The 22,694-nt window shown below is 57.6% G+C and overlaps 1 protein-coding gene across 50 annotated transcripts in view; it reads right to left on the reverse strand.

Moving 5' to 3' along the window:
• The window catches only part of PEMT (phosphatidylethanolamine N-methyltransferase), a 36,125-nt gene that overhangs the window by 7,126 nt on the left and 6,305 nt on the right, over positions 1-22,694 (reverse strand). For 17 of the 50 annotated variants that reach the window (XR_015147773.1, XR_015147770.1, XR_015147769.1 and 14 more), the window contains 2 exons: positions 18,036-18,143; positions 148-263 (listed from right to left, as the gene is read on the reverse strand). Coding sequence is in view for 41 of the 50 variants with exons in the window: in XM_086358376.1 (XP_086214502.1) it covers positions 148-263; positions 18,036-18,143 (224 nt within the window). In the remaining 9 variants the exon portion in view is untranslated. Of the gene's footprint in view, positions 1-147; positions 264-845; positions 983-1,700; positions 1,970-2,933; positions 3,036-18,035; positions 18,144-18,247; positions 18,321-22,119; positions 22,207-22,694 lie in introns of those variants that run through there. The other 33 variants (XR_015147775.1, XM_086358414.1, XM_086358412.1 and 30 more) reach the window with 18 other exon arrangements.

Raw genomic sequence — 22,694 nt, forward strand, 5'->3', positions numbered from 1 at the left:
AGCAGCCCCCTAGTCCCCGCGCCCCACCCCTCACGTTGGCTCCAGGCACCTTCCACCTCTTCCCTGGTTGGGGTGGGATGGAGGAGGGGGCTCCCCCAGGGGCCTGGGGTGGGGTTGGGGGTAGCGGGGGAGGGGAGGGGTCCTTACCAGTGGGAGCGCAGGACGTTCAAGAGCAGGATGGCCCCACCCAGGGTGTAACAGGCCAGGCGGGGGGACCCAAAGGCCTTGCTCAGCTTTCGGGTCTTGTGTTCCCATCTCGCAACCTACGTGCAGAGAGAGCAGTTGAGACCCAAGGGGCCCTTGTCGGGGGGTGGAGTGGGGGGGGCGGTCACATGGTGGGGGGGTCATGCAGGGGCGGGGTACGGGGAGGGGTCTCGGGCCACCTCCACGGCGGGGGACGACCTGTGCAAACAGAACACAAAGTCCTTCTGGAAATGGCTGAACACTGAAGCAGGAGGAGGCCAGGAGACCTGGGGGCAGCTGAGCCCCTCGGCCCTGAGCAGCTCGGCTCCCTCACCCAGGGTCCGGAACACATTCGGAATCACACACTCCATGGACATGGGGTCTGGGACCATGGAGGGGAGGGAATCTGGGAGGAGCCCAGCGCCACCCCCTCCCCCTGGACACGCCCACTGTCCCAGACCCTTGGCTCTATACTCCCAGAGCTTTCACTTTTTAGCCACAGAAACCTTTTATTTTTCCAAATGCATCAGGCCCAGACTCTCACCCTTCAGCAGCTAATGGTGGAGCAAAGTGGGAGTGGGCTCCCCAGGGCCCCTCCTGCCTCTACTGTCCCCAGTCCCCTTGCCTGTCGCTCTGGCATGAAAACCAGCTGGCTGACTCACTCTCAGTCGGGAGGGCATCTGGATGGTCAGTTTTCAGGACAGGAACCTGCGCATGGTTCCTTCTGGGGGCCTGGGGGACCATCCCCCTCCAGAGTAGCTGGGCCAAGATGGGGTCCACCAAGGGGTGGTGAGAGGTCCTGTAGGGTAAAGTGTCCTTGGCCAGAGGAAGCAGCCTGTGTTCACACATGGACCCCAGGCTCAAGCCACAGGGATGGATAGCACGTCCACACTGTTCCAAGAACCCAGGGATGTCAAGATTCCAACAGTAAAAATCACACCAACATCAACTCAGCACCAGACAATTTTAAGTGTTTTCACCTGAGCTCATTTAACACTCAAAACCAGCCTGGGGTGGGTGGGGTGAGATCCATTTATATGTGGGGAAGACAGGGCTCCTCAGGAGTGACCAGAAGGGCCACCCAGCCGTAAGAGGAGAATCTGAGTGGCTCCTCAGCTCCTAGCCCAGCACCCTTTCTGTCTGAGGGGCTCAGCCATTCTTCAAAAATGCTGTCTTAGGCACAAAACCTTGTTTCTGGTGTGGTATGTCAAGACGCATATTTAAAGGCCAATAATTTTTTTTTCTGTCTGTTGATGAGGTAATGCTTTCAAAATCAGCCACCGAGTCACCTCCTCACCCCTCCTGCAGGCCAGTAGGAGGACCACAGGCCCAGGCCGCCACTTGTCCCCCACACTCGGGAACCACCAGGTGCGGTGGGAGCAGGCGTGTTCCTCCCTCTGCTTCTCAGAGCCGCCCCCCACCCCCGCCACTGAATGGGACCCTTGGACAGAGTGGGGTGCATCATCACAAAGATGTAATCACCCAAACCCAGACACCCTACTAGACAAGTGACTCACTCTCCTCCCCAAGTAGATGACATGGAAGAAAGTGAGGGGCTCAGGAGTCACGTCCACCGAGTGCAACGTGCAGACCTCATTTGGATCCTGATGCATACACACCAACTGGAACAAGATAGTTTTGACACAATCAAGAAGAACTGAACACAGACTGAGTATTGTATGACATTTATTACTGCTGTCCTTTCTACTTCTAGCCAAGAAGGATGGCATTTACCCACTCGCCTGAAACACACACACACACACAAAACAGACAAATATACAAGGGCTTTCCAAACACTGGACATGAAGGAGTGAAGGATGCTGATTTAAGCCTCACCCCATCGATAATAACTTAAATGCTTATGGCCAAGCATTTCAATTAAAAGGCAGAGATTGTCAGACTGGATAAAAAATGATCCAATTGCATGCTGGCTACACAAAATACACTTATAAAGATTCAAACCAGCTAACCACAACAGGCTGGCACGACAGTCACTCTACTAACACTGGTGGAAATGAGGCTGAGTGGTTGTATAAATTTTAGACAGAGTAGATTTCAGAGCAAACATTATTACCAAGATAGAGAAGATTGTTTCACAATTAACCAAGAAGACGTAACATCCTAAACATTCATGCACTTGATGCCAGAGCTTACAGCCCATGAAGTAAAACTGATAAATCTGCAAAACAGAAATAGTTACTTCAACACCCCTCTCAGTACTGATAGAACAGGTAAGGATAAAGATTTGAATACTGTCAACCAACTCGGTATTGCTAAGTCACTTTAGTCGCGTGCGACTCTGTGTGACTCCGTAGACGGCAGCCCACCAGGCTCCGCCATCCCTGGGATTCTCCAGGCAAGAACACTGGAGTGGGTTGCCACTTCCTTTTCCAATGCATGAAAGTGAAAAGTGAAAGGGAAGTCGGTATACTGACGTTTATAAAAGACCTCACTCAACAACAACAGGAAAAGAAATTAGTTTCAAGTGCACACGGGAGATTTACCAAGATAGAGCACATTCCGGGAAGTAAAACAAGTCACGGTAAGCGTTCCACATCACACAACGTGTGTTTTCTGACCACAATGGAGTTAATCGGAAATTAATAACAGAAAAAGCTCTCTGAAAAAATCCCCAAACATCTAGAAACTAAGTAACACATTTCCTAAAAAACCAACTCCTGGGGGAAAGGAAAAATGGAAAAGGAAACAAGAAGGATTTTGAATTGAGTGAAAATGAAAGCACAACATACCAGCATCTGTGGGATGCTGCGGCTTGGGAGGGTTTATGGCACTGAACACCCACAGGAGAGAGAAGGAAGGTCTCGGTCACTGGTCTCAGCTCCCACAAGAAACTAGAGAAAGGAGAAAATGAAACCCGTGTAAGTAGGAGAAAGTGTGGAGTGGAAATCAATGATAGAAAATAGAAAAACACTAGAGAAAAATCAATGAAACCAAGAGCTGGTCCTCTAAAACCTCTACTCAAACTGAGCAAGAAAAAAAAAAGACACAGATTCTCAACATCTAGACTAGAGTCTACAGACATTAAAAGGGCAAAAAAGGATACATGAAAAACTTTACACCAGTGAATTTGACCAAAGCTTGTGCAGGAAAAGAAGCAGAGGGTTCAACCAGCATACACTATGTCCATCCATGTATTTTGACATGGAGTCAAAAGTCTTCACAAAAGAAAGTTCCAGGTCCAGAGGGCTTCACTGGTGAATCCTACCAAACATTTAAGGAAGAAATAATCCCAATTATGTACAAACTGTTCCCAAAAATTGAAAAGGAAGGAACACTCCCCAACTCACTCCATGAAGCCAGCATTACCAGATACCAAAACATCACACACAAAAAAAAAAAAATAGAGAAAAAGACCCTTCCTGAACAAAACTCAAAAATTCTAGACAAAACATTAACAAATCAGCCAATGGAATCAACAATATACTAAAAGGACAATACATCCGCACAACCGAGTGAGGTTTATACCAGGAGTGAAAAGTTGGTTTAACATTTGAAAACCAATCAATGTAATTTACCATATAAACAAACTACATAAGAAGAAAACACTATGATCGCCTTAAGAGACACAAAAGAACATTTGACAAAAATCCAATATACCTTCCTGACAGAAAGTCAGCACGGGAGGTGTGATAGGGAACACCCTTGTCCGAACGCAAGGCATCTGTGAAAACCCAGCTGCTAACATCACCCCAGATGCTCCCATAGGCCAGGAAGAAGACCTCATGTCCACTGAAACACGCATGACCCGCAATCACCTACACAAACTGATGAAATCGATAGATAGTGCAGGATGCGTACCCCGAAAACTGAAGCTTCACTAAGAACTTGAGAAAAGACTTCAATAAACGAAGAGGGACTTCCCTGGTGGCCCAGTGGTTAAGATTTCTCCTTTCAACACAAGGGATGTGGGTTTGATTCCCAGTCAGGGAGCTAAGATCACACAAGCCTCGAGACTAAAAAAACAAAACATAAAACAGAAGCGATTCTGTAACAAATTCAATAAAGACTTTATAAATGGTCCACATCAAAAAAAAAAAAAATCTTAAAAAAAAAAAAACAGAGTGTCCGTGGGTCTGGAAGCTTAGCATTAGTAAGAAGTCTGTTCTCCTTGATTGGTCTATAGATTCAACTTGACCCCAATCAAAATCCTAACAGGCTTTTTGCTGCAAATTGACAGACTGGTTCTAAAATTCTCACAGAAATGCAAAGCACTCAGAATAGCCAAAACAAATGAAAAAGAAGAACAGAGCGGGGCCAACTCGGCAGATTTTGAGCCATGTTATAAAGCGACCGGGATCAGGACTGTGGTGCTGGTGCAAAGGCAGACACGAGGACCGTCGGAACAGAACAGGGAGTCCTGAAGTAGGACTGCATGTGTCGGGTTAACTGATGTGTGGCCAAGTGCGAGGGCGATCAGTTCAGAGGACAGAGGGGAACGGGGCTGGGGGTCACACACAGAACCTGTAACTCAGACCACACACACAGATGAACACAAGCAGGTTAACAGTCTGAGTACAAAACCTGAAACCATGAAACGTCTAGAGGAAAACACACGAGAAAAGCCGTAGGCCCTGAGTCATGCAGCGATGTCTTAGATGCACATGACTTGCAGAGGAGGAGATGTGATGGACGAACCTGAGGGCGGGGCCGGGGCTGCCGTCATGCTCCCCCACCCCAGGGGGCAGTGAGCTGCCTTCACCTCCCACTGCAGGGTCTGGGATGGGGTGGTCTGGAGGCTCTCAAATGGCAAATTCCTCAGAGGACGGCTCGGCTGTGAGGCCCCACTGGCAGCCCACCCTCCCTGGACCCACAGCTGGGCCAGGGCTGGAGACACCCCACCTATGCCCACCCGGAGGCAGCAGGAAAGACCCCCAGCACCCCCACAAGAAAGCTAGTCACACCCTCAGTAGGCCATGAGGTGGCTGCATGGCCCAAGAGCCCCACGCCTGGCAGGCCCGGGCATCCCAACGACGTGGTCTTTGCTTAAGCAACCCAAAATCCTAACAGGCTTTTTGCTGCAAATTGACAGACTGGTTCTAAAATTCTCTTTGCCCGTTTTTAAGTTTTATATAATCAATACACTAAACAGACAGGGAGACTTCCTACTGAGAGAGGTCCTCGGGTATTCACTTAAACGAGCGTTTTCCTCCTGCACTTTCAGCGTTTGAATGACACAGCATTTTAGGATCTCTTTAAAATTTTAAATGAAACAAGGCCCACTGGTATGAAGGCCCTGGGAAAACAGCCAAGGAGCTAGTGCCTCTTCAACTATTAACCAAACACAGCAAAACCCAGCCTTCCTTCTCTGATCAATATTTACATGGACTTCAGCCCTGGCAAGGAAATTTGGCCGTGTTGGTGACAGCTGGGTGGCTGTGTGGGTATGTGGGTTCGGTAAGCGGCTGGCTGGGCCTCCCTCGGCATCAGCGGGCTGGGTGGGTCACACCACCGACACCATCACTAACACCAACATCAGTGTCAGCCCAGCACGAGCACCTCCAGCCAGGAGGCTTCTTTCTTTTTTTTCTGAGATAAGAGTAGTTTATTTTAGAAGAAGAGACTCTTTCAGGGCAGATTTAGAGGTAAAGTAAAATTCATTGAGGCAGAGGACACTTCCATTGGACTGGAAAATTCCCCTCAATCTACCCCCGTCCCTGCCCACCAGCCTCTGCTCTGGTTTCTGCCCTGTCCAGCCTTCTTCAGCGCCTGTTCACACGGAAGCCCGCCTTCCGCAGCTGCCCTCCCTCAGCCACCAGACCATCCAGGGTGCTGTGCGTGGATGGACCTCAGCTGGCTCCACAGCCCTGGCCGGGGCCCTACAGCACATGTGGCTGCGGGGCTGGAGGGAAGCCAGGCTTCAGTGGCCTGGGCGCCTGTGCCCACCACCCACCCCCTGCTGTGCAGCCCCCAGGAGGGTGGGCAGGAGACCCTTGGGGGGCGCTTCCCACAGTCCACAGCCGGAGGCTCAGAGCAGGTCGGGGCAAAATTCCTGCCGACAGCGAGAAGCCGAGGCGTGGGGCACGGAGATCCCCTCCCGAGACTGGAGAGCAGCACAGAAAGGAAAGGGGTGAGGGGTCCAGGGCAGAGGTGGCCAGTGGGGCCACAGGCAGGGTGCAGGAGGGATCCGGGGAGGGTGCAGGGAAGGGGAGAGAAGGCCCCAGAGATCAACAGCTACGTGTCCATGTTCTAGGGGTAACCTCAGTGTTCAGAGATAGGCATGACAGAGCGGGGCTGTGCCCAGGGCTACAGAGAGGCCTGCTTGTGAGCCCCTGCCCAGAGAGGATAGGCCTGTGCCCAGCGCCACCTAGGAGAAGGTGCTATGGGGCCAGCGAAGCCCCCCGGGGAATATCAGAACATCAGTGCTGAGCCCGAGGGTGCAGCTAATCCTCTTATCCCCCGGGGCCAGCGCTGCACTGAGCAAAGTGCTTTGCCTAATTGTGCTTCTCACAGTTAATCCAGGAGAGAGGCAGGTCTCCATGGACCGAGGTGACACAACCTGAGGAGGCCCGGCTCGCAGGGAGCTGGCCAGCTCAGGCCACCAAGGGCACTCACCCTGCTGGGGCCCTCATCCCGGCTCACTTCCAGGACGCACCTGGCCAGGCGTCGGGCTGGGAGGGGCCTGTCTCTTGGCCACCACCGGCCTCCCCGAGTGAGCTGGCCAAGGCAGGGCCTCGCACTTGGTGGGACTGTCTTTCAAGGAAGAAAGGCAGGAGCATGGCCTGAACCTTTCAGCCAGGACGGCACCCCTTCTGGCCCCGGGTGTGAGTGGGATGAGCCGGGCCTGGAGCCCTCACTTCCCTGAGGTCATCGGGGGCATAGGTTGAGGCCTCTGGGCTGGCCTGGTGGTGCCATCCATCGGGGATGCAGCCCTGTCTGGGGTTCCTGATGCCAGGAGGGCTTGGGGACAGGGTACTGCTCCTCCTGGCTGCCTCCCTTCTGAGGCTGGCCTCCTGCTGCCTCTAAGTGGGTTCCTCAAACCCAGCGTGGTCCCCAGAACAGCAGGGTGGCCGCCGAGTCAGAGTCTGAACTTCCACCAGACACCTGGGGTTGTGGAGGAGTGTTGTGCCGTTCCAGGACAGGTTGGGGTCCGGAAGTCGTTGGCCCCTGACTCGGCTCCTCCGTAGCCAGCCCTGGGCCCCTTGGGGCACACTCACCGCCCTGCTGACACTCGACTCCTCGGGTCCTAGCTGGTGTGTGAGCTCTCTCAACCCATGGGAAGACCCCTGAAGGTTACCGTTCTAGAAGTAGTCATGGCATTGCACACCCCTGGGGCCGGCTGGGGTCGGAGAACAGGTGGAGGCACACAGCAAAACCAAGCTCCTGCTTTCCTTGACGCCTGAGCTTGACCACGCACAGTACTCTCCAGGGGACCCTACCAGCGGTCAGGCACTTGTATCAACAAGCTCGCAGACGGAGTTTGCCCTTTGAGGGGTCCCAGGAATGCCTTCCCGGGAGAAGTTGGCACCTCTCACAGAACACAGCACCAGCTGTGAGCAGCACCCGCCGGGGACCATCAGTCCCTGCCACCGCCCACCAGAAAAGCGCTTCAGTCTACACACAAGGGAGCAGCGGCACAGAGAGGGTAAGTGGCCCACCCAAAGCCACACAGCTGTGAAGTGGAAAGCCCGCCTGGAACCCAGAGCCTGTTTCTAACCACTAAGCCCCTGGGCCTCCTGGCTACCCCTTCCCCAGGCATCCCCCACCTCTGATTTGCTGGTTCTGAGTCCCACTTCCTGAGGGGCAGGCTGGCGGCCCATCGGGCATCTCCCATCAGACCAGGAATTTGCCCATGTGAAGCCAGGGAAGGGGGAGGGGTGGGGACGCACCCCACTGCTCTGCAGAAGCCTTCAGTGTTTCCATCATGGGAGCTCGAAATGCTGGTGGGAGTGAGGACAGGCGCGCTGGTGGTGGAGGTGACAATCCTGAGCTCCTTCCTGAGCCATCCTGGCTGCAGCCCTCAGCCCCACCGGGCATTTCCCAGTCATGAGGGCCATGGCACCCCAGCTTCCCGAAGGGGGCTGGTCGCCGGGCCCCCGAACAGCCCCACCCTGCAGAGCTGGACTGGTCCTGGGTACTTCAGGCAGGCCGGCCAGAACCACCAAGACAGAGCCCAGCCACGTAGGTCAACCCCAGGCACCTCAGCCCATGCAAGAGGCCGCAGGCCCTGTGTCCCTGACGTCCCTGTGTCCCTGTGTCCCTGATCTGCCCAGACACCACAGCTTCCTGCCCATTTCTGCCACCTGGAGGGGCTGCCCCCGCCCTTTGCATGCTGTCGGCCACGAGGGAGGCTCTCCTCAGGCAGCCTCTCCACCTCGTCCTGCAACCAGGGTCCCGGCCTCACCGTGTGCAGACTCCCCACCACAGGGTCTGGATGGCCTCTCCTGTCCCCCATCTCCGGGGTGAGCTGTGACTCAGCTACTCGTTCCAGAACACAGAACAAGCCCTGCTTTTGCTTCCAAACTTTGCTCACGATGTTCCCTCTCCTGATAATGAGGCCGTGCTGAGGCAGGAGACGTCCTCAGCTTTGGAGACGTGGGGATAGCAACTGTGCAAGGTGTCCTGGGACCTGGGTGACGCGGGCTGCTCTCTGTTCCAAGGATGTAAATTTGCCAATTAAAATCAATGTTCCTTCTGCCTCCCATCCTCAGGGGTCTCTACCCTGTCCCCTCCATCCCCGGGCCCACATGCTGTACCTTGCTCCCCCTGGGGCATCTTCTGAACCCCAGAGTCTTTCCAGAGGCAACCCCCTCCCCAAGCAGCCTGGGAGCCACGTGGAGCCACTTCGGCCTCCCTGAGCCTCCTGGGCATCCTGTGTGTGGACACAGGCTGAATCCCCAACCCGCTAAGAGCCCACATCCGTGGCCGCCTCTGCGTGTGCAGGAGCCCAATCGGAGCCATGAGGGGGACGGAGGGCAGTGATGGTGTCGGCGAGAGTGTGTCACTCAGCCCAGTCATGGCAGGAGCCCACAGGGCTGGTGCCGCCCAGCAGCCTAGAACCCACCAACTCACTGAGCACTCATTCATATGAGCTGGGGCCCTGGCAGGTGCAGCGGGACTTTCTGAGCAGAAGCAGATGAGCCCAGGCTGGGGACGGTGGGCGTGACAGACTGTGTCACACGCAGTCCTGCTGGCCACCAGCCTCTGGCTGGGGACCAGAACAAAGATGCTGGGAACCAAGCGAGCCCAGGGAGGGGGACCCCACTGTTCACCCCCGGTGGGGTGGGAATCAACACTACCTTGGTCACCCCTGGGGTTCAGCTGTAACAGGGGAAGAGGGGCTGCCATCCCAGGGGAGGGTTATAGCCCACGGCTTATGACCCGGGGCCTCCACCAAGTCCCAGAGCTCCTGAAAACTGCCAGGCTCCGGTACTGAGAGGCGCACCCGGGCTCTCACAGCTGCTGCAGCACCGAGCTGGGGTCGTGCCCTCTGCCACATGCCTAGCCCGGCCCTGGCCACTGGGCACTGTGTTCTTTCTTCTCCTTTTAAAGGACAGGAACAAGGCGGCCGGCGGCTGGGCCTCCGCACAAGTCTACGTGATCTCAGGGCTGAGCCTGGCGACCCCCTGAGGCTGGGGGAGCCCGCGGTTCCTCAAGGGCCGGAGCTGAGCTCCCCTCCTGCTGCAGCTGCTGACAATGGGGCCGACCTCCTTGGGGCAGAGACTCAGGACAGTTAATCCAGCACCCAGGGGCACCAGAGGGAAGTGTTTACAGAGCAGCCCAGGCCAGGCCAGGCTCCCAGCAGCTGCTGGGCACTGAGGCGACCAGGGCAGTGTGGTCTCTGCCCTCGGGGCCTCCAGTGTCGGCAGGCATGCCAAGGATGTGATCACCTTGGATGAGAACAGGTGCTGGGAGGAAGAATAATTTGGCATGGGGGGCAAGGGGAGGCCTCCCTGACAGATGACCCTCACTGGAGGCCTGAGGGCTGAAAAGGAGATTGACACAGTGCAGAGAAAAGGGTCCTGCAGCAGGGGCAGGTAGCTTGCCATGCTCCGGGGCACTGTCTTGCCCAGACCAGCGAGCCCCATCCAGCTGGCCAGGCCGTGTGCCGGCCTCAGCTCAGGGTAGACAGAGTGGGCCGGGGTTCCGCTCTACACCTCGGACATGGTATTTGGCAGGTAAGGTGTCTTTATCGGGAAGAGCCAGAGGTGCTAGGAGGGCCAGGCAGTCTCAGAAACAAGGGACATCACACAACCAGAGGAGACAGCAGAGCAGAGGAGCCAGAGACAGAGGGAAATTCCTACCCCAGACCCAGCAGGTCAGAAGGGCAAACACAGGGGCCGAGAGGGGGAACCCATGACGGCCAGGTCCATCGGCACCACCCCACCAGCACCACCCCACCTCACAAGGACTGCAGCTGATCAGGCCCTGCCGTCCACAGACCAGACTTGGGAGCTGCCTGTGTCCAGTGGGGAGCAAGTACGAGGCCCGGAACTTTGACGGGAGGGGAACCCATGGTGGAAGATTCAAGAGGCATTGAGAAGGACGAGGAGTCATCATGCCCGTGGCCTCCAGAGGCCCAGAGGCCCCACAGGCCTTGAAGATGGGCAGGAGGCCCATCAGGCAGTGGATGTAGAGGTGGCACTGGCCGCACACATGCCCAATCTATGACGTGTCCAGAGGTCTCCCTGATCCGGCGCCGGGTCCAGCTCTGCAGTGACCACAGCCTGGCCTTTTACTTTGGACCCAAGTAAGACTCTGTTAAAGTGGCAGAGACAGAATGGGGGTCCCCATGTCCAGCTACTACCCCCCTCCCCACGAGGCTGTCACCCCCCCAGACCCTCTGCCCACTTGTTACAATTGCAGTTAAGAAAATCCACCCCCTCCTTGGGCAGAACTCGTGCTTTCCCACTGGGCCTGAGCGCTGCAAGGCGGCACGTCCTGGTCACGACCACGGACCGCCTGGGCCTGAGTCCTTCAGAGGCTGTGGAGACGCAGCAGCGGCTTTCCCCGCCCATGCCACCCCTAGCAGAGAAGCACAGAGAGGCTTCATCCTGACGGAAACCCAATCCCCTTCACAGAGCCGTGTGACTGGGGACAGTCTCTCCTCGCTGGGTACAGCCTGGGTCAAAATACCGTGTTCTGGGCTAGCTAATCTTCCCCCTCCAGCAGGGCAGGAACACACCTGGGACCTGGGCGGGGGGCAGTGATCACGGCTCTGTGTCCCCGAGGACGCACGAGACAGAATACGGAACAGTGCGGTCCCGCCCACAGCACGCTCTCTCCAGGAAGAGTCTGCGTGGCCTCCCGAGGGGCTCTGGGACTCCTGCGGCACCTGGGGGTCAAGGATCATGCGCGAACCACCTGGCCAGCTGGCCTCCATTCAGCCTCGGGACACAGGGCCTGGGCCTCCCGGCCATCTTTCCCATCAGAGCCTTGCCGCCCCGGGACCTGGAGCTGCCAGGTCCAAAGTGGATCCTGGACATAAGCAGACAAGCAGGACGAGCACGTTTGCTCTGGGGCTGTTTATGGGCCGAGTCTGAGACCCGGTGCTCATCTGCTGGTGGAGCCCAGTGAGCTGAGAACAGCATGTCCCCATGAGAGGCTGAGAGAGCGAAGAGGCCTCTGGAGGCGGAAGTCTCCATGGAGGGTCACGGGAACAGGGCCCAACGCTTAGGAAACCCCAACACAGGCTGGTTCCCACGACTGCTCTGAGGTCAGCGTCCCCCGATTTTCTGAAGGAGAGGATGAGGGGCCTACTGGGCCTGCCACAGGAGCAGGAGGCGTCTCATTGCACCCGAGCCTTGACACAGAGCACACCCGGGGCTGGGGGCAGGGGACAGACGGCCATTCTTACCACCACCATCTGCAGATGGTGGGCCGTGGGCCATGCATGTGTGTGGCCAACATTTAAACTTTTAACAGACTAAATTCAGAGAGACCAAAAAAAAGAGACCCTCCTCCCCCACCCCAGGGGGAGCCAGAGCCGAAAGATCCTACATCTTCAAGGCCAAGGAGACGGGGGTCATGCGCTTTTCCAGGGTGACCCCCTCCCTCTGGGGAACGATGACTACTGCTTCCAGTGGACATGGCTGCACTTCACATACAATTCTAAGGAGCCCCATACAGCAGGTGAGAGGCAGGCCAGGAGGAAGATGCTGGCAGCAGACATATCAGCAGGCAAGGGGTCAGAACCACTGGATGAGCCCAGGGCCCGCCTCCCAGCCTGCCCACCCCCTCCCCTGTGCCCCGTCCTCTTGAGCCCTTGGGCTCCCAAGGAGAGCAGGGCCGGAGGACCTTCCCTGACCAGTTCGGGGAAATATTGCCCGAAGCAGGTTCCTCCCAGAAGGTGCTGGCCAAACCTGCCTCGTCCACCCAGTGACTTGCCCTCCAGCAATGGAGGCCATGGCCCACCTTCTGGCCAGTCCGTCTCTGTGTCTCCATTGAGCTCCGCCCGGGAGGGGCCCCGAGAGAGAAGCTCTGCTCCTGTCCACTCCCCCGCCACTGAGGCCACTGGTGGTACCTCCCCCACCCTGGGGAACGTGCTGGCTTCACAGCTAACAAGGGATGAGGCCGGGCTGTCCTTGTTCCCTCTCTAATTCTCCTGCTGTTCTGACATGCACACCCAAGGTCTAAAATTAGGCCATTGGATTTCACACCTGACTTTCTGAGCTCCTGGGGAAGGGGGGGTCAGCGCTGATCCAGAAAGGTGTCAAATCTGTATCAGGAACAACATCTTCTGGACACGCTGCTCCGTCCGCCGGGTGGCGGGCTGCCTGTCTGTATGCCACGGCCCTCGGGGTCCCAGCCCCCCGGTCACCATTTGCACAATTTCAAACGTGAGGGCACCTGGCAGGCAGGGGGATAAAAAGGCTGTGAGGTCCCCACCATGTCCTCGGACCGAGTGCTGAGATGCCCTGTAGGCCACGCTCAGACCTGGGCCAGAGAACCAGGGTCAGGGCTCCAACTAACCCCTAGACGGGAAGACCCGGCCAGTGCGCTCTGCCCGAAACCTGGCGGCCAGGCTGCCGTCGGGGCTCAGCTGCCGGAGGGCTGAGCCCATGCTGGAACACCCTCCCACTGCCATTGGGGTTTGTTTCGGAGGGACCCTGAGGTGCTCCCAGCAGGGCCCTGCCCCTGCCTGTTGCATCCATGGGGCTGCCTCAGGGAGGTCACGGTCCTGCCAGCCTAGAAACCCGGTGCTTTCAACCACACCTGCCCTCTCCCCACGCCTGCTTCTCAGAAAGCAGCTGGTGCAAGTGTTTTGCTGTCGGTACAAGGAGACAGCTTCTGGCGGTCAGGACCCTTCACCTCCGCCACCAGCCGACCTGTGAGACCTGGCCGCTCCCTTGGCAGCAGCCTCAGTCAGGGCTGACCCTTTCACGCTTCCCGCCCACCTCCAAGCCGCCTGCTACGGGCTCCAGAGGCGCTGATGTGGCATCCAAGTGCGGCTGACAATGGACTGACTGTCCCAGAACCTGCCCTGAGCTGAGCCGCAAGTGACTGCAGGATAGCACCATTGCCCGGGCAGCCCAGCCACAAACAGTGACCAGGAGAGGCCAACAGGGAGTGCCAGGTGGCCAGAGAGGAGGAGGGGTGGCAGCTGCCAGCCAGCTGCAAGCGAACTTCTAGTCCAACCTCAAGACCCTGACAACTGTGCCTGTTTTACAGATGAGAAAAACCAAAATTTGGCTCAGAGAAGCCAAAATTCCCACCCAGGTCCAGGTCAGGAGACCGCAGCAGCAGGATAGGCCACTGTGCTCAGACGCCCATGCCCCTCCCTGGGCTGGCGAGACAGGCAGGGAGGACTTAGGAGGGCAGAGGCACAGCTGCACTTGGCTTCTGGGGCCAAGCAGCCAAGGATGGGCCCAAAGTCACTGGAGCCGTCCTGCCCCTGGCACCCCTCCTAGGTGGCTGCCTCTCAAGGCCACCCCACAGAGAGCCCATACACTGTCAGAGTGGGGTGCACCCCAGCCCAGCAGGCGCATCCTAGGCTGCAGGGGGTGGGGCTGCAAGGCTGGACCCCCGACAGGGCCTCTCCTGCCAGCAGGGCCCCTGGTCCTGCCCCAGCTGGGCCAGCCAGCTTGCCATTCAGGGCTGTGTCTGCACTGGGAAGGCCCTCCTGGAGGAGGGCTGGGGAAGAAGGGGGGCCAGGGGAGGAGGGGGGCCTGGGGAGGAGGGGGTAACGCACAGGAGCAGGAGCCCCAGCTGTCAGGTTTGGCTCTGCTCTCACAGCTGTGTGACCTGGGCAGGTCAAGCGACCTCTCTGGTCCTTAGCTGCCACTTCTGAAAAAATCTGGGGTGGACCCGCCCATCCCCCCCAGGAGTCTGCACATCAAATCCATTTGGGGAGGTGGTGACAACAATGCTTAGTCTTAGGACGGCCATCAGTGAGTACACCTGCCCCCAGCGCCCCCAGTCTCTGTCCCGCCCCCCTTGCTGCAGAGCAGCCCCTGATCCCCCACCCAAGGCTGCTGGGGACATTGAGAGCAGTTGGCTGACCCCCGCCCGCCACCTCGCCCAGGACCCGCAGAACAAGGCTGGACTCTACAGAGCCGAGAGCAGAGAGACTGGGCAGGAGAGCTCTGCCTGTGCCCCCTCCTCCCATGCTCCCCAATGCTGAGCAGTGCTCGTGCCTGACACCCTGAGAGAGGACAGGGAAAGCTGAGCGCGGGCAGATTCACCTCTGTCCCCGCCAGGCATAAGGGTGGGTCTGCCCCGAGGGGGGTGGGTCCCAGAGGCAGTGAAGACAGGCCCAGCCCCGGAGTGACCCCCCAGCTCATCATCTCCCAAGGCAGCCCCCCTCCCTGCAAAGCTGGTCGTGGGCACAGGAACTGTCCTCCAAGACTGGTTGGAGCCTCAGACAACAAGTACGGGATTTGGACAAATTAGTCTAGGAAGCTTTGCAGCCCCAATCCTACCCTCCCCTGATTCCCCAGATGCATCAGGTGGCCTGGTTCTCCATCCCTCTCTGCCCAGGACTCTGGGTCCCTCCCGACCTCGTGACCTCTGTCCCCTGGAGCCCACACTCCAAGGCCAATGCCTCTTTGGAGAAACTACAGGGATCTCAGGTCCAGAAACACCGTGTGCCCAGGGGCCTTCCCTGAGGTGCCCTGGGCATCGAGTCCCAGGGTCTTCGGGCTGGGTCTTGACCGCTTCCTACCCTAGCCCCCCTGAGGCTCAGGGAGCCAGGGCAGGGCCAGGAGGCGGGATCAGAGGAAACGCGGCATGAACGGGCTCCTATGGCTGCTCCTCCTGGCCAAGTGTGGCCCAGGCTTCCAGACCCTTCACACCCATTCACCTCCCCCGCCGCCTGGCAGCCACCCTGGAGGAGAGCTGGACAAAGGCCACCCCTTGCCCCAACACCCTCCGACCTCAGATGATACAGCTGAGGCCCAGGCCAGAGCAAGTGGGCAGTAAATAGAGACAAACCCCACGCCTTGGACATTTTTCCTGAATCTCAGATGGCCTCAGAGGAGGACCAAGGAATGGTGCAAAGCTGACGACACAGCCAGGCTGGCACTGTAGGTCAGCGGGAGGACCTACTACTCGCCCCCAGTGGAGAAACGACCTGGCCTCTGGCCCCCAGGCCACTCAGGGCTCACCCACAATAACTTACTGGGCCAGGCCCTACCCTCAGCTCCCAGGAGCCCTGGGTCTAAAGGAGGGGCGAAACGCAAACTCACAAGGATCAGGGCCCACAGACGTCTGCTGGGGCCAGGGCTCGGGGAGGGCTGGTGGGAGAGGGGGGCCCTTCTCGGAGGGAGCAGACCCTGCAAAGGCGGGGGGGTGGGGGGCATGCGAGGAGACCCAGGGGGTATGTGTCATCAAACCGCCCCTCCGTGCATCAGGGACCCCAGAGGTAACCCACCAGCCCCCCACACCTGTCCTACCAAATCAACACAAGCTCGGATGCAAATGCTGCCCCACTGCCCACCACTACCTCCAGCGGTGAAGCACCCCAGGAGAGGCGCTTTGTCTACCCCCACGCCCCAGCAGGACTGAGAGGAAACTCAGGCTGTACCCCTGGAACATCAGGAGCCGGGGGGAGAAGCAGCCCAATTAGGTGGGGTCTTGCTGGGACTCCCTCCTCACTGCCTCGCCCACCACACGGTCTGGGCGCCTGGCGAGCTACCTGGTACCATACGTACCAGTTTGGGTTGGGGTTAGGGTTAGGGTATGCTTTAATGCTGCCCTGCTCAGACCCCTAGACTCTAAAGTTAGCCCAGCTGCTGCCCGCCGCCCCACACAGCTCTCCCTTCAGGGCTCGGGCCATGGGGCGGGCAGGGCTGCACATCCTAAGAAGCACACACACACATGCCATGGCACATCCAGGCCAGAGGAGAGAGCGTGGGTCCTGGTGACACTGGGCTGACCGTCCCCACTGGGAGCCGAGGCCAGACACCCCATAGCTCTGCAAAAATCCAGCTCGCTGTGGAGCCCAGTTCGTGCACAGCCGTGCCCTCGGAGTGAGACTCTGAGCCAGACGGGAGCAAGGGTGTCAGACAGCCTGTCCACGCCCAGCCCAGCTCCCCATGCTCACATGTGCACATGCATGTACAGCCACGTGTGCACCTCTCACACACATCTCACTGCTGCCTGAGACACAACCAGGGTGCAGGCCAGCACTAAGGGTCCTTCCTCGGGACCGCCGGCCTGTCCACCTCCCCACCCACCCCTGCCTGGCTCCTCCCGAAGCTCAGTCCAGCCAAGGAGCCCCGACCCCGCTGGCTGCCTGTCTCCAGGACAACTCTGGACACCAGCTTCTGTGTAACTGCTCACTGGTTTCAGGCTTTCGGCCCCTAGATCTGGGGGAGAGTGTCCCTGCTGTTCTGGACTACCCACCTGTGGTCACATGTCAGGGAAACCAGCAGGGCGTGTGGAAAAGGACACAAGTCCTTCCCCTCAAGGAGACCAGTCTGTCAGGACAGAGGGACGGCACATTGATCAGGGCGCGTGTCCCTCCCCTCAAGGAGACCAGTGTGTCTGTCGGGAGGGACATCATGTTGACCAGGGCGTGGCCCTCCCCTCAAGGAGACCACTCTGTCTGTCCGTGGCCTCTTTGTGATGAGCAGCCCCGCCCCCACCCTGCTCCCACCAGATGAAGAGAAGACCTAACTCGTCAACCAAATGCAAATATGTCCTGTTCTGCCCCGGGGACCGAGTGGCCACCTGAGATGAAGAAAGCTTGGAACAGCATGTGCCGACGCCCTGGAGGTGAGCATAAGGCATCCACAGCTCTGCCAGCTGGCGCCTTGGGGGTGGCCTCTCCCCCACCCCCAAGATGCTGCTGCAGACAGCAGACCAGAGGCCCCAAAAGCTTCCCCTCATCCTGCCGGGGAGAGGCGTCTCCCCGAAGGGCTGGCAAAGGGATGGCCCAGAGCCCACTGCCCTCTCTCCACCTCCCACCCAGCCCCCGCAAGGCCCCGTGCCCACAGATGACCTGGCGGGGGTCTGCCACCTGGTTCACTTGCTGTGGGTTCCTTCCTGCTCCCCAGTGCCCGTCAGCCCAGGGGCTGCAGACCACTCTGAGGGAAGCCACATTTGGGAAAAGTGACCATGGCTACAGAGCACATCTGGTGCTGGGGTGGGAGATTCACAAGAAGATGGCTTTGTTGCGCACGTAGCAGGAGGGGAGCCAACCCCAGCCTAGACCTTCCAACTCACCCATTGGAACAGCGGCCCCGCCAGGCACACAGGGCAGCCCTGGGCTGTCTGCTAAAGCCAAGATGTGGCAGGACCCCAGGGGAGGGGCGTCCTCCCCAGGTGCCGACCTTGGCAGGGAATCAGGAGGATGCTCCCACGCTGACCAGAGACAGACAGGGAGGGAAGAGCCGCCAGTCTGTCCGTCTGTCCACCTGTCTGTCCATGCAGCCCGCCCTGGGCGCACTTACCACATTCCAGAAGAGCGGATTGAAGACAATGGCAAGGACGGCAGCCACAAAGTGGGGTTCCGAGAGGTCCACGTAGCCAAGCAGCCAGGTCATAATGCAGAGGTCTGCCTGAAGGGACAGAGTGGCATCAGTGGGAGACGGGCCTGCCCCACCTGGCCCCACCTGGCCAACACCGGAGAGAAGACAAGCCCAGAGCTCAGAAATAAAGTTACCCTCCGGGAACAGGCCGGCAGGCTCTGGTGCGTCCAAGTCCGGCAAACATTACTACAGTGTAATCTCATAAATCTGAAGATAAAAAGCAAAACCCAGCCAGCCGTGTTATGCCTGTTGGAGGGCGGTTGGGCCACAGTGGAAGCCAGGGAGGAAATCGGTGACTCTGAAGGTGAGTATCCAGCACCTGGTGGAGCAGCGACCCCACTAGGGTAACCAGGACCCTGCGGAGGTGTTTAGAGCCAACCTGAGGGGCCGACACCCGTGTGAGGATGCTCAGCATCTGAGAACCAGATGAAAAGAGCGGCAGTGGCTTTTCCCACCTGCTGGACTGCGCTCCTGAGTGTTGGTGGGGGGTCCCCAACCGCAGGCACCGGCCCCAGGAACATACACATGTGCGCATGGCTGCTCCTATCGGCACGCATGCAACATGTGTGCATCAAAGGAGCTTGGGAAAACCAGATGCACCACCCCAAAGCAATTAGAGAATTTAAACAGACCAGGTCTGTGCCAACTTGCCTTGTTTTCAAATACACGTCAAATGGATGAGGAAGCTGCAGCGCCCCAGAGCCCTTGTGCATTTTCAGGAACTACCACCATATAGCTGAGCACCCCTCCTGTGCCTGGGCCAGGTCTCCCCCACCTTCTCCCTGTCCACCCTCTGGCCGCTCACTCTTTGTGGCCCCCACCCACTCCATGCTGGTAGCTCTCTGCGGCTATGACAACCAAAAACAGCTCCAGACATGGCCCAGACATCCCTGGGGACAGAACTGAGATCTGCCCCCCCACTGGCCTCTGGGGACAAGGAGGAGACAGCCAGATGCTTCCAGCACTGAGTTTTTTCTTTAAAAAGGATGAGACACCACTGATATTCTGAGTGCTAAGTTACTGCATCACTCTCTGTTTTTTGTTTTTAGACATCCATGGTACCTCTCCACATGCAGTTCAGTTCAGTTCAGTCACTCAGTCATGTCTGACTCTTTGTGACCCCATGGACTGCAGCACACCAGACTTCCCTGTCCATCACCAACTCCTGGAGCTTACTCAAACTCATGTCCATCACGTCAGTGATGCCACCCAACCATCTCATCCTCTGTTGTCCTCTTCTCTTCCCGTCTTCAATCTTTCCCAGCATCAAGGTCTTTTTCAATGAGTCGGTTCTTCACATCAGGTGGCCAAAGTATTGGAGTTTCAGCTTCAGCATCAGTCCTTGCAATGAATATTCAGGACTGATTTCCTTTAGGATGGACTGGTTGGATCTCCTTGCAGTCCAAGGGATTCTCAAGAGTCTTCTCCAACACCACAGTTCAAAAGCATCAATTCTTTGGTGCTCAGCTTTCTTTATAGTCGAACTGTCAGTCCATACATGACTACTGGAAAAACCATAGCCTTGACTAGACGGACCTTTGTTGGCAAAGTAATGTCTGTGCTTTTTAATATGCTGTCTAGGTTGGTCATAGCTTTTCTTCCAGGGAGCAAGTGTCTTTTAATATCATGGCTGCAGTCACCATCTGCAGCGATTTTGGAACCCAAGAAAATAAAGTCTCTCACTGTTTCCATTGTTCCACCATCTATTTGCCATGAAGTGATGGGACCGGATGCCATGATCTTAGTTTTTTGAATGTTGAGTTTTAAGCCAACTTTTCCCCTCTCCTCTTTCACTCTTATCAAGAGGCTCTTTAGTCCACATGCAAGTCACAATAAAAATAAGCCTCAGCTGGGAAGAAAGTCAGGACCATGGGGGTTCTGGTCTTTCCCATAATATCACCTGCAATGGTGAGACACAGTTCATTCTTTCGGAAAGTGTTTGTCTCAGGCCACCCAGCCCTGCAGACACTCCACAGGTGACCACTCCTAGCTTGGCTCAGCCTACCATGCCGCTGAGCATGGCTGTGAAAGATTCAGGAACATCTTGGAGCTCAGATTCTGGCATGTCCCTCCCACATGGCCTCCTCTGCCTGTCAGTTGGCAGGGCCCAGGGAAAAAGCCAGACTCAGTTGACCGCCCAAGACAGAAGAAAAGCTGAGCCAAGAATCAGAGGTGCATGGTTGCGGGAATGCTGGGCACACTGGCCCAGGCCAGGGCCACGGAAGCACAGGTGCAGGATACAGAGGATGGCCAAGCCCCCTCAGCAACCATGGGGAGCAAGGCTGGACACAGGGCCCTGCCTTGGTGGGCCACAGTGGAGCACCCTGTACGCTGCCACCCTTTTGACTAGCTCCCCCCCGCAGCCAGGTGGCACCTGCCAAGGTGTGGAAGCCCCTAGGAAGGACAGGCTGCAGCCTGAGGGAGACTCCCCAAAGCTTTGAGGAGTGGCTGAATCAGAGGACATTTCTTAAGCACGTCTGACTGTGAGGCTCCGCCCACTGAAATGCTGTCTGGGGGGGCGGGGCGGGGGGCGCGGGATGGACCAGAGTCCTGCTTGGGTCCTACTCAGCGGCCAACGGAGCAGGCTGAGGTCCGGCACCAGCCCCCTCCATGAAAGCAGACACTCTCAGCCAGGAGGCCTCACTGGCCCCAGTGCTCCTCCTGCTCACCCGCCTCACTGCCAGCTCCTTCCTCTCACAGCAAGTCTACTCTGGTGGTGCCCCCATCATCCCCCTGCTCAAAACTCTGCCAAGTGGCCCAGTACCCCCAGGAAGGGGCTGGCTCCCAAGGCTCACTTCCTGCCACACCAGCACCCATGCCTCCCCACCCAGCCCAACATCTCTGATGGATTCCCCTCCACCAGTCTTACCTGCCATTCTTCCTGCCACCCCCACCCACAAACAGCGTGTTCTGAACCCTTTCAAATGCCTTCTGAAATACCCTCTGTCCCTCAAACTCCTATTCATCCCTCAAGACCCAGTGAGAGCATGTCCGGTAGCCTCGTCCATGGCCCCTCCTGTGTCTTCTGTGTGTACCCTATCTGTCCCTGTCCCTGTCATCTGTCCCTGTTTGGTGACGGTTCCTCCGGATGAGGGGCCATTTCTTCCCCATCTCTGTATCATCTGCCTGGCACAGAGTGTTTGTTGGGTGAATGGTGGCCTTTGTTTCTTCATCAATAAAACACACGGTGGTAAGGGGACATCTCAGCCGCCTGTGCTCCAGGGACTTCAACCCCCTCCCTCTGACTTCAGAGCAAGACAGGAAGCAGCCCAGGTAACGTGAGTGGGCCCTGCGGGGAGCCGCCCTGAGCCTGCAGACCTCTCTGCTTCTGAGACCAGAGATTCACCAGCTGCCCAGAAGCTGTGCTTCCTAAGTATGTGTTTTTCTGGCGACTCTTAAGCTGAGAAATCAAGCAATGTTCTCAAGCCTTGACCGGGGGTGCGGGTGCAGTCCTCAGTTCCTTAGAAACCCAGGGGTGGAACCCACTCAAGGCGGGTCAGTCTCCCGTCCCCAGGGGGGCGGAGCTGGGGGGGGGCGGGGACCAGCCATGTGCATGAAGAGCCCAGGGACATACTGAGAGTCTGAGCTCTGACCTGAGCCATATTCGATCACATTCATCAACTCCGTGAACCATACTTCCCGCTAATGGCCCCCAGCCCTGGCCTGTCTTCTGAATCACCATGTCCAGCTTAGGGCCAGAAGAGAAAACGTGCTTCTCAACATGTTTATGACAGCGACAACTCCCATGGGAGCTTCTGTGGCATTTCTGCAGACAAGGGTGTCACTGTCAGCAGATGCCGTTTTAAGGAGTTCCTCTCAACTGGAATCTGGAGCCTCAAGCCTGGCGACCGTGTCCATGGGGACACCAATGCCCCCCACTGCCAGGGCCCACAGGTGGCCCCACTCAGCAGAGGTGAGTCAAAAACCCTTCCCTGCAGCCGTGCCAGCAACCCTGGGACTCAATGTGTCCGCCCTGACACCCATCACATTTTATGGGGAAACTCACAGAGGTTGCCGGCGGGTCAGATCCTCCAGGCCCCGCCGCTCACACAGCCTCAGCCCCCGTCACTTTCAACTACCAGCCAGCAGACACCTGTACAAGGATAGGAAACCCCACAGTCCCACAGAAGCTCTGTGTCCTCAAGCTGTGCCTCCTGACCCACAAGTGACCCTGGGCTGGCAGGGCCAGAAGGAGAGAGGGCAAAGGGTCAAGCGTGAGGCCTGCCCACGTGGGGAGCAGGTGCAGGTGGTGGCCAGGGGCTCGAGGTCACCCAGGCTCTGGCTAGTGAGCTGGAGGAAGCCGGCACACGGTCCAGTGGCTGCCTGGAGGGTGCAGAGGGGTCTTTTGGGGTGATGGAGCCTAGGTGGTCAGGGGTACATGAGAAGTCTCCATCTGGGCAGACATCACTACATGAATTACACCTCAGAAAAGAAAGTCAGTAGGGGAACTGGGAACTGGCCCCCTTTCCCCAAAGGGCCCAGGGAGAGACGTGGTCCTCCTGCCAGGCTTCAGGTATTTACATTCAGCAGACACGAAGCACCCCCAGGAGGCACCACTCTGGGGGGACTCTGCCAGCTAAG

Source organism: Bos grunniens, chromosome 19 (genome assembly GCF_055505025.1).
Source record: "Bos grunniens cultivar Pamir isolate PY7600 chromosome 19, Bosgru_T2T1.0, whole genome shotgun sequence".
Classification (NCBI taxonomy): Eukaryota; Metazoa; Chordata; class Mammalia; order Artiodactyla; family Bovidae; genus Bos; species Bos grunniens.